This window comes from Coregonus lavaretus, assembly GCF_964263955.1.
Source record: "Coregonus lavaretus genome assembly, chromosome: 16".
Lineage (NCBI taxonomy): Eukaryota > Metazoa > Chordata > Actinopteri > Salmoniformes > Salmonidae > Coregonus > Coregonus lavaretus.
The window spans coordinates 712856-730301 of NC_140003.1; the positions used below are offsets into that span (position 1 = coordinate 712856).

Sequence of the window (17446 nt, forward strand, 5' to 3'; positions counted from 1 at the left end):
TATTGCTTCTTTAATTAGCACAACAGTTTTCAGCTGTGCTAACATAATTGCAAAATGGTTTTCTAATGATCAATTAGCCTTTTAAAAAGATGATAAACCTGGATTAGCAAACACAACGTGAAGTTGGAACACTGATGGTTGATGATATTTGGCCTCTGTACGCCTATGTAGATATTCCATAAAAAATCTACAATAGCCATTTACAACATTAACAATGTCTACACTGTATTTCTGGTCAATTTGATGTTATTTTAATGGACCAAAAAATTGCTTTTTCTTTCGAAAACAAGGACATTTCTAAGTGACCCCTAACTTTTGAACGGTAGTGTATATTATTTTTTCTTTGCTATTCAAACGGTTATTATGGTGACCGCAGTAATTTGTCTGACCAATAACTGTCTTCCAAATTTCCATAACTGCCACAGCCCTACCTCGTGGTATTGTATTTGTTTCTGAAGTAAGTTGGCCGATGTCATGGTCAGTGAGGTTGTCATACATTGTCTTGTACAATAACAATGGAAAGCCCCTGCTGGTGTTTATTCACCTCAGTACTACCACCTGGTGGAATTATATAGCAACCAGGTAAATACTTAGTTTTCATGACAAGGTCAAGATGTCATGGGAAAGAGGTAATATTTTGGTTGTTGTCTGGTCAGATTACAACCAGATAAATGCCTATTGCTAAAATGACGTTAACAAAACTTCCTTAATACAACCACTATATGACCTAACCATGACTATATCAAAACAATATAAAATACATCATAATCACTTGTCTCTTCGTCTCTCCCAGGTGGACGGTCTGAACTCGCTTCACTCGGTGAAGTCCACTCCCAACCGCTTCACCAAGACGAGCCAGGGCCGCAGCTGGAACACGGGCAATGGCTCTCCAGATGCCATCTGTCTGACTGTGGACAAGCCCGGCGTGGTGCTGGTTGGCTTCTGCGTCTACGGCGGCGGGGGCATCCATGAGTATGAGTTGGAGGTGCTCGCTGATGACGTAAGAGTTTTAGATCTGCCTTTTATTTTTATTAACTTTGGAAGCTATTTTAGATTTAGTTTTAGTCTAAGTCTTTTGACTAAAATACTTTTATGGTCTTAGTCACATTTTAGCCATTTCATCCGTCTTAGTTTTTGTTACCAGTTAACTAAAAGTCCAAACACTTTTAGTCTTCTTTTTGCTCACAGTCATTTTAGTCAATGCATTTTTTTTTATACCTTGTTCTATTTACCTCTAACTTCCATCATGTGCACATTCAGATATCATTGTCCAACTACAATCCCCATCTATATCTTAGCTGGTAATATTGCTATTGTGGCAGAATATAACCATAGTAACCCATGATTAATCATAGGCTACAAAGCCGGCTACAGGTTAAACAATTTACAAATCTGATTTTATTCTGTCATAACCGTCCGAGGTGGGTAAATAACAGAGATTCCCTTGAAAGGGGATGAATCTGAGCTTTCCAACGATCCACAAATTATTACTGTACTTCTAATATTCAGGAAATAGTATTTTCAATCGGAGAAAACAACTCATATTTGCGGACCACAAGAGTGGTAAACAGCATACATGGCTTCTGGTGTGAGAGTGGAGACATTATTGTTTCTTAGCAGACTTGAGGTTAGGTACCATTTACCTGGCTGTGGTACAAGTACCATGGTTTCCTGCGCATTAGTGAAGAAAGGATGAGACGAGTGAGCTGGTTTTAGTGACAGCCCGGGTCGGGAGCTGTGTTTGTGTGGCAGTGGCGCAGGGCTCAGCTCAAACAGTCCTGGAAACTAAGAGATGTTCATTCTGCCAATGAGAGGATTGTATGAAATATTTTGCAAAGTCATACATGCTAATGATTGGACAAAACATATACAGAGCCTTCAGAAAGTATTCACTCCCCTTGACTTTTTCCACATTTTGTTGTGTTACAAAGTGGATTAAAATTGATTGATTTTTAATTTTTTGTCAACGATCTACACAAAATACTCTGTCAAGGTGGAAGAAAAATTATAACATTTGTCAAAACATTATGAAAAATAAAACCTAAATATATCTTGTATAGTCAATACATGTTCGAATCACCTTTGGCAGCAATTACAGCTGTGAGTCTTTCTGGGTAAGTCTCTGAGCTTTCCACACCTGGATTGTGCAACATTTGCCTGTTATTCTTTTCAAAATCCTTCAAGCTTTGTCAAATTGGTTGTTGATCATTGCTAGACAACCATTTTCAAGTCTTGACATACATTTTCAAGCACGTTAAGTCAAAACTGTAACTAGGCCACTCAGGAACATTCAATGTAGTGCAGAGTTTGCCTTGTGTTTTAGGTTATTGTCCTGCTGAAAGGTGTATTCATCTCCCAGTGTCTGGTGAAAAGCAGACTAGACCCAGTTTTCCTCTAGGATTTTGCCTGTGCTTAGCTCCATTCCATTTTTTAAATCCTGATAAACTCCCCAGTCCTTAACGATTACAAGCATACCCATAACATGCAGCTACCACTATGTTTGAAAATATGGTGATACTGTTGTACTCAGTAATTTGTTATGTTGGATTTGCCCCAAACATAACACTTTGTATTCAGGGCAAAATGTTAATTGCTTTGCCACATTTTTTGCAGTATTACTTTAGTGCCTTGTTGCAAACAGGATGCATGTTTTGGAATATTTGTATTCTGTACAGGTTTCCTTCTTTTCACTCTGTCAGTTAGGTTAGTATTGTGGAGTAACAATGTTGTTGATTCATCCTCAGTTTTCTTCTATCACCGTCATTAAACTCTGTAACTGTTTTAAAGTCACCATTGGCCTCATTGTGAAATCCCCGAGCGGTTTCCTTCCTCTCCGGCAACTGAGTTAGGACGGACGCCTGCATCTTTGAAGTGAATGGGTGTATTGATACACCATCCAAAGAGTAATTAATAACTTCACCATGCTCAAAGGGATATTCAGTGTCTGCTTTTTTATTTGTTTTACCCATCTACCAATAGGTGCCCTTCTTTGCGAGGCATTGGAAAAACCTATCTGGTCCTTGTGGTTGAATCTGTGTTTGAAATTCACTGCTCGACTGAGGGACCTTACAATTATCTGTATGTGTGGGTTACAGAGATATGGTAGTTATTCAAAAATCATGTTAAACACCATTAATGCACACAGTGAGTCCATTCAACTTATGTGACTTGTTAAGCAAATTTGTACTCCTGAAGTTATTTAGGGTTGACATAACAAAGGGGTTGAATACTTATTGACTCAAGACATTTCAGCTTTTAATTTTTTGTTAATTTGTAAGCATTTAGAAAACCATAATTCCATTTTGACATTATTGGTTATAGTGTGGATATATATATATATATATATATATATATATATATATATATATATATATATATATATATATATATATATATATATATATATATATATATATATATATATATATAGTTATATATATATAGTTATATATATATAGTTATATATATATATATATATATAGTTATATATATATATATATATATATATAGTTATATATATATATATATATATATAGTTATATATATATATATATATATATATAGTTATATATATATATATATATATATATAGTTATATAGTTCATTTTTATAGGTTATTTAACCTGGAATTCCCTTGAAATAAAAAAAAATGGAGGGAGGCCTTTTTTCTCATCACTATACATTTTTGTCGTTGATACATTTAGCTCAGGTAGTCCTCGAGCACAATCTTAAACATGCTTTTTAAACTCAGCAAAAAATGAAACGTCCTCTCACTGTCAACTGCGTTTCTTTTCAGCGAACTTAACATGTGTAAATATTTGTATGACCATAACAAGATTCAACAACTGAGACATAAACTGAACAAGTTAAGACATTGAATAATGTGTCCCTGAACAAAGGTCAACATCAAAAGTAACAGTCAGTATCTTGGTGTGGCCACCAGCTGCATTAAGTACTGCAGTGCATCTCCTCCTCATGGACTGCACCAGATTTGCCAGTTCTTGCTGTGAGATGTTACCCCACTCTCCCACCAAGGCACCTGCAAGTTCCCTGACATTTCTGGGGGGAATGGCCCTAGCCCTCACCCTCCGATCCAACAGGTCCCAGACGTGCTCAATGGGATTGAGATCCGGGCTCTTCGCTGGCCATGGCAGAACACTGACATTCCTGTCTTGCAGGAAATCACACACAGAACGATCAGTATGGCTTGTGGCGTTGTCATGCTGGAGGGTCATGTCAGGATGAGCCTGCAGGAAGGGTACCACATGAGGGAGGGGGATGTCTTCCCTGTAACGCACAGCGTTGAGATTGCCTGCAATGACAACAAGCTCAGTCCGATGATGCTGTGACACACCGCCCCAGACCATGACAGACGCTCCACGTCCAAATCGATCCCGCTCCAGAGTACAGGCCTCGGTGTAACGCTCATTCCTTCGACGATAAACGCAAATCCTACCACCACCCCTGGTGAGACAAAACCGTGACTCGTCAGTGAAGAGCACTTTTTGCTAGTCATGTCTCGTCAAACGACGGTGGGTTTGTGCCCATAGGCGACGTTGTTGCCGGTGATGTCTGGTGAGGACCTGCCTTACAACAGGCCTACAAGCCCTCAGTCCAGCCTCTCTCAGCCTATTGTGGACAGTCTGAGCATTGGAGGGATTGTGCGTTCCTGGTGTAACTCGGGCAGTTGTTGCCATCCTGTACCTGTCCCGCAGGTGTGATGTTTGGATGTACCGATCCTGTGAAGGTGTTGTTACACGTGGTCTGCCACTGTGAGGACGATCAGCTGTCCGTCCTGTCTCCCTGTAGCGCTGTCTTAGGCGTCTCACAGTACGGACATTGCAATTTATTGCCCTGGCCACATCTGCAGTCCTCATGCCTCCTTGCAGCATGCCTAAGGCACGTTCACGCAGATGAGCAGGGACCGTGGGCATCTTTCTTTTGGTGTTTTTCAGAGTCAGTAGAAAGGCCTCTTTAGTGTCCTAAATTGTCATAATTGTGAACTTAATTTCCTACCGTCTGTAAGCTGTTAGTGTCTTAACGACCGTTCTACAGGTACATGTTCATTAATTGTTTATGGTTCATTGAACAAGCATGGGAAACAGTGTTTAAACCCTTTACAATGAAGGTCTGTGAAGTTATTTAGATTTTTACGAAATATATTTGAAAGACAGGGTCCTGAAAAAGGGACCTTTTTCTTTTTTTGCTGAGTTTATATAATCCAGCAGTAACAAGTTAAATTCAGGGCAGTTTACAACTTTTCAAAGACTTGTGTGTGTATATTGGTATTCATTGCGATTCATTTTCCTAAAGCCACTGACCATCTCTTTTGGTTCTTGAGTTTAAGCTTTCCCAGGAGTTCTTTCTCACCACTTCTCTCCTTTCTCTCTTTCCCCCTCTTCTTCCTCTCCAGGCCCAGACAGAGCACCCTGGGGACTCGACCCACACCCACAGGTGGACGTCTCTGGAGCTAGTCAAGGGAACCTACAGCACCGATGACTCCCCCAGCGACATTGCTGAGATACGCCTCGACAAGGCCGTGCCACTCAAGGTACACGGGACTAAAATGATGTGCCCTATACAGACATATCTATTCATCTATCTAACCATATGTATGCCAGGGTTTCCGTTTAGGAAATGTTGTATAATATTTTGATTTGTTTAACACTTTTTTGGTTACTACATGATTCCATATGTGTTATTTCATAGTTTTGATGTCTTCACTATTAAACTACAATGTAGAAAATAGTGAAAATAAAGAAAAACCCTGGAATGAGTAGGTGTGTCCAAACTTTTGATATGATTCTCTGCTAAACAAACAGACAACAAATAGACCTAGTAGCGAAGATTCAGCACCATGGATAGCACCGCGGTTAATTAAAAAGGACAGAACGGCTGCGTCGGGGAAGTTCAGAGGAGGGGGTGTGTGTCTCTGTTAACAACAACTGGTGCGTGATCTCTAATATTAAGGAAGTCTCAAGGTTCTGCTCGCCCGAGTTAGAATACCTTCATGATAAGCTGTAGACCACACTATTTACCAAGTGAGTTTTCATCTATATTTTTCGTGGCAGTCGATTTACCAACACAATCCGATGCTTGCACTCAGACCACACTCAACGAGCTGTATAGGGCCATAAGCAAACAAGAAAATGCTCACCCAGAGGTGGCGCTCCTAGTGGCCGGTAACTTTAATGCAGGAAAACTGAAATCCGTTTTACATCATTTCTACCAGCATTTCAATTCTGCAACTAGAGGCGAAACAACTCTAGATCACTTTTACTCCACACACAGTGATGCATACAAAGTATCCCCCACTTTCCATTTGGCAAATCTGACCATTACTCTATCCTCCTGATTAATGCTTACAAGCAAAAACTTAAAACAGGAAGTACTAGTGACGTGCTCAATACGGAAGTGGTCCGATGAAGCAGATGCTAAACTACAGGATTGTTTCGCTTGCACTGACTGGAATATGTTCTGGGATTCATCCGATGGCATTGAGAAGTTTACCACACCAGTCATCGGCTTCATTAATAAGTGCATTGACAACGTACATATCCCAACCAGAAGCCATGGATTACAGGCAATATCCACATTGAGCTAAAGGCTAGAGCTGCCGCTTTCAATGAGCTACGCCCTCCGACGAACCATAAAACAGGCATAGTGTCAATACAGGACCAATATCGAATCCTACTACACCGGCTCTGATGCTCGTCGGATGTGGCAGGGCTAGCAAACTATCACGGATTACAAAGGGAAACCCAGCTGCGAGCTGTCCAGTGATGCGAACCTACCAGATGAGCTGTCCAGTGCGAGCTGCGAGCTGTCCAGTGATGCGAGCCTACCAGATGAGCTATATACAGTGGGGAGAACAAGTATTTGATAACCTGCCGATTTTGCAGGTTTTCCTACTTTTTAACATAGGTACACTTCAACTGTGAGAGACGGAATCTAAAACAAAAATCCAGAAAATCACATTGTATGAATTTTAAGTGATTAATTTGCATTTTATTGCATGACATAAGTATTTGATCACCTACCAACCAGGCTCTCACAGACCTGTTAGTTTTTCTTTAAGAAGCCCTCCTGTTCTCCACTCATTACCTGTATTAATTGGACCTGTTTGAACTCATTACCTGTATAAAAGACACCTGTCCACACACTCAATCAAACAGACTCCAACCTCTCCACAAGACCAGAGAGCTGTGTAAGGACATCAGGGCTAAAATTGTAGATCTGCACAAGGCTGGGATGGGCTACAGGACAATAGACAAGCAGCTTGGTGAGAAGGCAACAACTTTTGGCACAATTATTAGAAAATGGAAGAAGTTCAAGATGACGGTCAATCACCCTCGGTCTGGGGCTCCATGCAAGATCTCACCTCGTGGGGCATCAATGATCATGAGGAAGGTGAGGGATCAGCCCAGAACTACACGGCAGGACCTGGTCAATGACCTGAAGAGAGCTGGGACCACAGTCTCAAAGAAAACCATTAGTAACACACTACGCCGTCATGGATTAAAATCCTGCAGCGCACGCAAGGTCCCCCTGCTCAAGCCAGCGCATGTCCAGGCCCGCCAGAGGAGGAATGGGAGAAGGTCATGTGGTCTGATGAGACAAAAATAGAGCTTTTTGGTCTAAACTCCACTCGCCGTGTTTGGAGGAAGAAGGATGAGTACAACCCCAAGAACACCATCCCAACCGTGAAGCATGGAGGTGGAAACATCATTCTTTGAGGATGCTTTTCTGCAAAGGGGACAGGGTGACTGCACCGTATTGAGGGGAGGATGGATGGGGCCATGTATCGCGAGATCTTGGCCAACAACCTCCTTCCCTCAGTAAGAGCATTGAAGATGGGTCGTGGCTGGGTCTTCCAGCATGACAACGACCCAAAACACACAGCCAGGGCAACTAAGGAGTGGCTCCGTAAGAAGCATCTCAAGGTCCTGGAGTGGCCTAGCCAGTCTCCAGATCTGAACCCAATAGAAAATCTTTGGAGGGAGCTGAAAGTCCGTATTGCCTAGCGACAGCCCCGAAACCTGAAGGATCTGGAGAAGGTCTGTATGGAGGAGTGGGCCAAAATCCCTGCTGCAGTGTGTGCAAACCTGGTCAAGACCTACAGGAAACGTATGATCTCTGTAATTGCAAACAAAGGTTTCTGTACCAAATATTAAGTTCTACTTTTCTGATGTATCAAATACTTGCAAATTAATTACTTAAATCATACAATGTGATTTTCTGGATTTTTGTTTTAGATTCCGTCTCTCACAGTTGAAGTGTACCTATGATAAAAATTACAGACCTCTACATGCTTTGTAAGTAGGAAAACCTGCAAAATCGGCAGTGTATCAAATACTTGTTCTCCCCACTGTACTTTCTATGCACTCTTTGAGGCTAGCAACACTGAACAAAGACTTTTCTCTCTGCTACTGCGCAACAAGCAGTACCGATGCTGGAACAAACAGGACCCTGAACAGCTTCTACCCCAAAGCTATAAGACTGCTAAATAGTTAGTTAAACAGTTAACCAATAGCTACCCGGAATATCTGCGTTGACCCTTTTTTACACTAATCTCTTTTGACTCATCACATACGATGCTGTTACTGTTTGTCTATCCCGTTGCCTAATAATAAGAATAATTTATTCAACTTATATAGCGCTTTTCAAAGAATCTCAAAGCGCTTCAAAGCACACAAAAAAAGACAAGTAATTTAGAAAAACAACATCACAACATCATGAGATGGACAGTCATTAGAAGGTTAATGGCTTGAGGGAGGTGATCAAGCGGGGAGAGAAAGTCCGTAGGCAGGAAGCGCGGTCTTATCAAGGTGTCTAGCTGTCTCTGGCTTTTCTGTAGTAGAACTCAGTCAGATGAAGTTTGAGCTAAGCCACTGCAGTCCATAGACTCTGTAGTAGTTCACTACTACCAAAATGAAGCACCCACATGGATGATCCTACTGCAGGCACGTGGCGCCAGAAAGCACACCACATTTCAATAATAATTAAAGGGCAGCCTTTGTCTTCCTTTCGTTCCTCATCACTGCACCCTCTGTCTTCTTGCTTTTGGCATCTCTCCATCCTCAACCTCAGGACACTGGTTAGCATTGGAATCAATACAGCTAGCCAGCTAACATACAAATTACTTGCCAGCTTCAGGCTTAACGCTGTGGTGGATTCTGATTTATATTAATTAGCTATATTAATTGTTCATTCTTAAAACAAAAAGATTGTAGTTAAAAAATGCCATAAAAATGAATTAATTACAAAAATATTACGAAATGTACAGGAGCTCTCTGCTTAGGCTGCTGCTAGGGCGCCATGGCAACACTTTATCCCTACTGATAAAGGTTTCGTTTTTTCTATTCATATTTCAAGGTAGCACCGATTGGTGTTAGTAAGTATGTGTTACACCTGTGCTGGCTTGTCCGTCTCATTAGTTGGAAGGTGTTTCACCTGTGCTAGCCCAGATGATATTTAAGAGTGGCTGGCCCAGTGCTCCAGTTGAGCTTGAGAGATGTTGGGAGAGCTGCTCTTCACGTCAGCTGAGGTGCGATTTCAGCTCAATCATTTAAGTTTGAAAGAAGCCAGATTTTTGGTGTTTCCCCTGTTTGTTTTGCTCCATATTCTTTTTACTCCCTATGCTAAGTTGTTGTGGGTTTTTCTTTTAGTTTGTCTTTTCGGAGGCAAACCTAGTGGGCATCCCTGATGGGTGTCTTTTAGAACCCCTTACTAGTGGCTTTGCCAACTTTCATTGGGCACCCACATGAGTTTTGTTTTTGGTTGTCAAAGAGATTTTCTTGTGAGCGACATTTTGAGTTGGTCTTGTGGGAACGTAACACTACCTATATCTACTGTAAGTGGGGACTATTGGACTTTATGTTGAGGAGGCCAAATATGGTAGGCTGCTAGCGTTGTGATGACTGGTCTAATTAATGAATAAAGCCTGAGAGTTGATTAGTCTGGTTCATGCAGCTATTTGCATGTTACTTTGCATTAGTGCAGCATAAACATTTTATATTATTGGTCCACGGGACCTGTCATTACTATTCTCAGGAAAGGGGAAGGAGCTTGGTTGGGAAGTCCCAGGATACCGGTCACCGGAATTAAACCCTAGCATGCATCCATCCATCCTTCTTTATAACTCAATGCCACTTATGATATGAAAACCACATATGTTGCACAATCCTGTTTGTCCTCCCCTATCTCTGTCCTCATCTGACAGATTTTTGTATACATTCTGCAGGAGGGTGTGAAATACGCTGTCCGCCTGCGTAACTATGGTAGCCGAACGGCCAATGGGGATGGCGGGATGACCACGGTTCAGTGTTCCGATGGCATGGCCTTCACATTCAGCACCTGTAGCCTGAGCAGCAACGGGACCAACCAGACCAGAGGACAGATACCACAGATACTGTACTACAGGTACACACACACCCACAGAGACACACACACACACACACACACACACACACACACACACACACACACACTTCCATTACATGAGTGACATATCCAGGCTGCCACACACCCCTAAGACAATTTAAAGCCTCAAGTTGAGATTCATGTAATTTCCAATGCTAACAACCATTGCTGGTGCTAACACATGGGCGTGTGTGTCTTTGCCCGTAGGAGTGAGTATGACGGGGATCTGCAGTCCCAGCTGCTGAGCAAAGCCAATGAGGAGGACAAGAACTGCAGCAGAGCTCTCTCAGTGGTCAGTGCAGTGGTCAGAGCTGCCAAAGACCTCCTTCACAGGGCGTTCGCTGTGGATGGTAAGAACTGGGAGCTCTCTGTGAACAAGGCAAAACCTGTCAACCTTATTTTCATAATAAGTGACCTATGACAGGAAGGACATCGAACTATAGCCTATTGGCAAATTGTACACAAGCAGGTGTTTTCTCCATCTCCTTAGCTATCATACTCTAATTCCACTGATTTCAAAACTCGGTCCTCCAGAAAGTGGAGAGCAACACTTATGCAGTTCTACTACGTGATACATGAAATAAAAAGCTGAGTTAGACAGGATAACCTACACATACTGCCCAGCTTAAATAGACAGAAGCACGCTATATGGCAGACCAATCATCTCTTGGCATGTCCAGCCCACTCATTATCTCAGCCAATCATAGCTAACAGGAAGGTTGCTGTCTTTTTCTGTGGCTAAACCAACTAGGCTCGTAATTTAACCATTGTATTCGTATTTACTGATGGCATACCTGTCTGCCAGTAAGGCACATGAAAGTTCACATGTTCCAGAAGGCATTTCTGCCAAAAAAAGTTTACGTTTAAATGGCTCTCCTGTGAAGTAGTGACCCGTGACATACGCCTAGTTTCCTGAAACGAGTCACATGAACTGTAACTCAAGTCAAATTGTTGAAATTGTCGCATGTTAATTTATATTTTTGTTCAGTGTATATATACCTACAGGGGCTCTAAAATTCCAAATCAAATAGCAAAATGATCTATGGTATGACCATCTTAAAACAATTCCATATGTTAGCTTAGTAGAACCCCCCCCCCCCCCCCCCCCCCCCCCCATTGTGCAATGACTAGGCTTGTAAGAACATATGTTTCTCTCCATGCAGCAAACAGCTGTTTGATCTGCGTGCTCTCACTGCCCGTGCGGTGCACGTGTGATAAATAAGATACAGCGAACTAACAAAAATACATGTGCCAATTTAATTCCACTACATTATTCAAATTAACCTATAATCCGATAATAAATGTATTTTGGCAGCTAACCGACTAATGGTTAACCATTAACATCCCTAGTTAGTAATACGTACCATGGCCCTATCGCTGCTGGTTTCCTATTAAGTCTACTCAAGCCCAGCTCAGTGAATCCCTACCATTGTGTCGCTGAGTTGCCATAATGCTTCAGAAAATGTACATTATCCCAGGGGCATTGGAAGACACAATGTAAGTAACCTAATTGATGTCCCTCTAACTGCTTGAATGCCTCTGCTGATCCTACAGCTATTGTATGCAGTAATCATGTGCCTATGAATGAAAGTTATACTGTTAGCACTGATGTGTGCCCTAGTAGGAAGTCCACTGTGTGCACTACTGCACTAACATAAATAACACGAGCATGTCTACTTCTGCTAAGCTTCCCAGGAAAGCAATGAAAACAATCAAGCATCCCAGAAAAGTGTTAAAAATAGCCCACGTTAACATATGTAGCTTAAGAAACAAGGTTCATTAAATCAATAATTTGCTAGTAACAGATGACATTCATATTCTGCCTATCTCTGAAACTCACTTAATACATTTGATACAGTGGTAGAAATATATGGTTATAACATCTACAGAAATGACAGAAATGCTAAAGGTGTTACCATTTATATTCAGAACCACATTCTGTAAAGCTTAGAGAGGATCTCATGTTAAATACAGTTGAAGTAATATGGCTACAGGTTCATCTGCCTCACCTAAAGCCCATTTTGGTGGGTAGCAGCTATAGGCTAACAGTCAGTATCTGGATAACTTGTGTGAAATGCTTGATAATGTATGTGATATCAACAGAGGTATATTTTCTGGGTGATTTAAATATTGACTGGCTTTCGTCAAGCTGCCCACTCAAGAAAAAGCTTAAAACTGTAACTAGTGCCTGCAACCTGGTTCAGGTTATCAGTCAACCTACCAGGGTAGTTGCATACTGCACAGGAATGAAATCCTCAACATGTATTGATCACATCTTTACTAATGCTGCAGAAATGTGCTTTAAAGCAGTATCCAAATCCATAGGATGTAGTGATCACAATATAGTAGCCAGACCTAGTGATTCCTATGTTGTTGATGTAAATAATATTTGTTGGTCTGTGGTGTCATGAGTAGCAACCAGACGCTGCACTTGACACTCCAGTTACTAATAAGCTTGCACCCATTAAGAAAATGACTATAAAAATGGTTAAATCCCCGTGGATTGATGAGTAATTGAAAACATTTATGGTTGAGAGGGATGCGGCAAAAGGAATGGCAAATAATTCTGTCTGCACAACCGATTGGCAAACGTATTGCAAATTGAGAAGTCATGTGACTAAACTGAATAAAAAGAAGGAGAAACTATACTATGAAACAAAGATAAATGATATAAAGAATGATAGTGGTCCTCTGTAGCTCAGCTGGTAGAGCACGGCGCTTGTAACGCCAAGGTAGTGGGTTCGATCCCCGGGACCACCCATACACAAAAATGTATGCACGCATGACTGTAAGTCGCTTTGGATAAAAGTGTCTGCTAAATGGCATATTATTATTATTATAGTAAAAAGCTTTGGAGCGCCTTAAATGAAATTTTGGGCAAAAAGGCAAACTCGGCTCCATCATTCTTTGCATCAGGTGGCTCATTCATCATGATTTTTCATTGGCAAGATTAGCAAACTTGGGCATGAAATGTCAGCAACAAACGCTGATACTACACATCCAAGTATAACTGATCAAATTATGAAAGACAAGCATTGTAATTTTGAATTCCGTAAAGTGAGTGTGGAAGAAGTGAAAAAATTGTCTGTCAACAATGACAAGCCACTGGGGTCTGACAACTTGGATGGAAAATCACTCAGGATAATAGCAGACGATATTGCCACTCCTATTTGTCATATATTCAATCTAAGCCTTCTAGAAAGTGTGTGCCCTCAGGCCTGGAGGGAAGCAAAAGTCATTCTGCTACCCAAGATTAGTAAAGCCCCCTTTACTGGCTCAAATAGACGACCAATCCACTTGTTACCAACCCATAGTAAACTTTTTTATATTTTTATATTGTGTTTGACCAGATACAATGCTATTTTACTGTAAACAAATTGACAGCAGACTTGCAGCACGCTTGTAGGGAAGGACATTCAACAAGCATGGCATTTATACAATTGACTGATGATTGGCTGAGAGAAAGTGATGATAAAAAGATTGTGGGAGCTGTTTTGTTAGACCTCAGTGCGGCTTTTGACATTATCAATCATAGTCTGCTGATGGAAAAATGTATGTGTTATGGCTTTACACCCCCTGCTATATTGTGGATAAAGAGTTACCTGTCTAACATAACACAGAGGGTGTTCTTTAATGGAAGTCTCTCCAACATAATCCATGTAGAATCAGGAATTCCCCAGGGCAGCTGTCTAGGCCCCTTACTTGTTCAATTTTTACTAATGACATGCCACTGGCCTTGAGTAAAGCCAGTGTGTCTATGTATGCGGAAGACGCAACACTATATACGTCAGCTACTAACCGAGTGAAATCACTGCAACACTCCCAGTCTACCTCACTTCATTTCTGTCCTGTAGATCTAGTGATTATCAGACACACTCCCAAAGTATGCTGCTTTGATGTTCCCCATGTCTCCTTTGAATTGGGCAAACCTGCTTTTAGTTAAAGTGTTCTTCATTCCTGGAATGACATTCCAAGATATATTAGAGTTGGATGTCCTGGTTTCATTAGGTCACTTTAAGACTTTAATACAGGACATTCATTGTGGACTGCACTTGTAAAATCTAATAATTTCTGCTATGTATGTAATTTTATCTGTTTGAACTGTTTGGATTGTTGATTGTTGTAACACATGGCACCATTGAAAAAGAGACCCTGGTCTCAACTGGGATTCCCTGTATAAATAATGGTTAAAACATTTAAAAAAGAAAACCAGCCCTATATGTCTGTGTAATTCAAACCTGTGCTCTTGTCTGCAGCGGAGGACATCCCTGAGCTGCTGAGCTCTTCCAGTCTGTTCTCCATGCTGCTCCCCCTCATCCTGGCCTACATCGGCCCTGTGGCTACCTCAGTACCCAAGGTGAGATGTGGTTAAATGTTGTCTGTGAAATAGGTTATACTTTTTTTTACTGCTGTATCTAGTCAAAGGTCCCCAAGGTGAGAGTAAGGATTTTTTTTTTCTAGATTAACTACATTGATCCAGCCTAACACTCTTTTTGAAGCTACAGCTTCAGGCCTGGAGGGAAGCTAAAGTCATTCCGCTACCTAAGAATAGCAAAGCACCCTTTACTGGCTCAAACAGCCGACTAATCAGCCTCCTATCAACCCTTAGTAAACTTTTGGAAAATATGGTTTGACCAGATACAATGCTATTTCACAGTAAACAAATTAACAACTGACTTTCAGTATGCTTATTGGGAGGGGCACTCAACATGTACAGCACTTACACAAATGACTGATGATTGGCTGAAATAAACTGTTTTGTTAGAGTTCAGTGCAGCTGTTGACATTATTGATCATAATCTGCTGCTGGAAAATGTATGTGTTATGGCTTTACATACCCTGCTATATCGTGGATTGAGAGTTACCTGTATCAGGACACAGAGGGTGTTCTTTAATGGAAGCATCTCCCAACGTAATCCAGGTAGTGTCAGGCATTCACCAGGGCAGTTGTCTAGGCCCCTTTACTAATGAACTGGCACTGAGTAAAGCCTGTGTAGCTACGTCAGCTACCACAGCAAGTGAAATCACTGTAAAACTTAACAAAGAGCTGCAGTCAGTTTTAGAATGGATAAGCTAGTACCAAATATTTTTTTAAAAACTGAAAGCATCGTATTTGGGACAAACTACACCCTAAACCTCAACTGACTCTTGTAATAAATAATTTGTAAGTTGCGGAGACTAAACTGCTTGGTGTAACTCTGGATTGTAAACTGTCATGGTCAAAACATATTGATGCAATGGTAGCTAATTTGGGGAGAAGTCTGACCATAATAAAGTGCTGCTCTGCTTTCTTGACAAGGCTATCAACAAAACAAGTCCTACATGCCCAAGTTTTGTCGCACCTGGACTACTGTCCAGTCATATGGTCAAGTGCCACAAAGAGGGACATACACTACCGGTCAAAGGTTTTAGAACACCTATTCATTCAAGGGTTTTTCTTTATTTGTGCTATTTTCTACATTGTTTAATAATAGTGAAGACATCAAAACTTTGAAATAACACACATGGAATCATGTAGTAACCAAAAAAGTGTTAAATAAATGAAAATATATGTTATATTTGAGATTCTTCAAATAGCCACCCTTTGCCTTGATGACAGCTTTGCACACTCTTGGCATTCTCTCAACCAGCTTCACCTGGAATGCTTTTCCAACAGTCTTGAAGGAGTTCCCACATATGTTGAGCCCTTGTTGGCTGCTTTTCGTTTACTCTGCGGTCCGACTTATCCCAAACCATCTCAATTTGGTTGAGGTCGGGGGATTGTGGAGGCCAGGTCTTCTGATGCAGAACTCCATCACTCTCCTTCTTTGTCAAATAGCCCTTAACAGCCTTGAGGTGTGTGTTGGGTCATTGTCCTGTTGAAAGACAAATAATAGTCCCACTAAGCCCAAACCAGATGGGATGGCGTATCACTGCAGGATGCTGTGGTAGCCATGCTGGTTAAGTGTGCCTTGAATTCTAAATAAATCACAGACAGTGTCACCAGCAAAGCCACCCCCACACTATAAGACCACCTCATCCATGCTTTACAGTGGGAAATACACATGCGGAGATCATCCGTTCACCTACACCGCGTCTCACAACACATTTCCACCGGTCTAATGTCCATTGCTTGTGTTTCTTGGCCCAAGCAAGTCTCTTCTTCTTATTGGTGTCCTTTAGTAGTGGTTTCGTTGCAGTAATTCGACCCATGAAGGCCTGATTCACACAGTCTTCTCTGAACAGTTGATGTTGAGATGTGTCAGTTACTTGAACTCTGTGAAGCATTTATTTGGGATGCAATTTCTGAGGCTGGTAACTCTAATGAACTTATCCTCTGCAGCATAGGTAACTCTGGGTCTTCCATTCCTGTGGCTCATGAGAGCCAGTTTCGTCATAGCACTTGATGGTTTTTGCGACTGCACTCGTTTCTCTTTGCTTATTTGAGCTGTTCTTGCCATAATATGGACTTGGTATTTTACCAAATAGGGCTATCTTCTTGTCACAACACTACTGATTGGCTCAAACGCATTAAGAAGGAAATAAATTCCACACATTAACTTTTAAGGCACACCAGTTAATTGAAATGCATTCCTGGTGTCTGTCTCATGAAGCTGGTTGAGAGAATGCCAAGAGTGTGCAAAGCTGTCATCAAGGCAAAGCGTGGCTACTTTGAAGAATCTCAAATCTCAAATATATGATTCCGTTTGTGTCATTTCATAGTTTTGATGTCTTCACTATTATTCTACAATGTAGAAAATAGTACAAATAAAGAAAAATCCTTGAATGAGTAGGTGTTCTGAAACCTTCGACCGGTACTGTAGGAAAAATACAGTTGGCCCAGAACAGAGCACCACGGCTGGCCCTTAAATGTACACCGAGAGCTAACATCAATTACATGCATGTCAATCTCTCCTGGCTCAAAGTAGAGGAGAGATTGACTACATCACTACTTGTCTTTGTGAGAGGGATTGACATGTTGGGAGTACCGAGCTGTCTGTTCAATTGACTAGCGCACAGCTCAGACACCCATGCATACCCCACA

At 41.3% G+C, this 17446-nt stretch overlaps 1 protein-coding gene across 3 annotated transcripts in view; it reads left to right on the plus strand.

The window, feature by feature from the left end:
- The window catches only part of LOC311143712 (E3 ubiquitin-protein ligase MYCBP2-like), a 316497-nt gene that overhangs the window by 189673 nt on the left and 109378 nt on the right, over positions 1 to 17446 (plus strand). For all 3 annotated transcript variants that reach the window (XM_084179581.1, XM_084179580.1, XM_084179582.1), the window contains exons 34-38: positions 794 to 1000; positions 5414 to 5551; positions 10244 to 10422; positions 10630 to 10772; positions 14679 to 14779. In XM_084179581.1, the coding sequence (XP_084035707.1) occupies positions 794 to 1000; positions 5414 to 5551; positions 10244 to 10422; positions 10630 to 10772; positions 14679 to 14779 (768 nt within the window). The remainder of the gene's footprint in view (positions 1 to 793; positions 1001 to 5413; positions 5552 to 10243; positions 10423 to 10629; positions 10773 to 14678; positions 14780 to 17446) is intronic.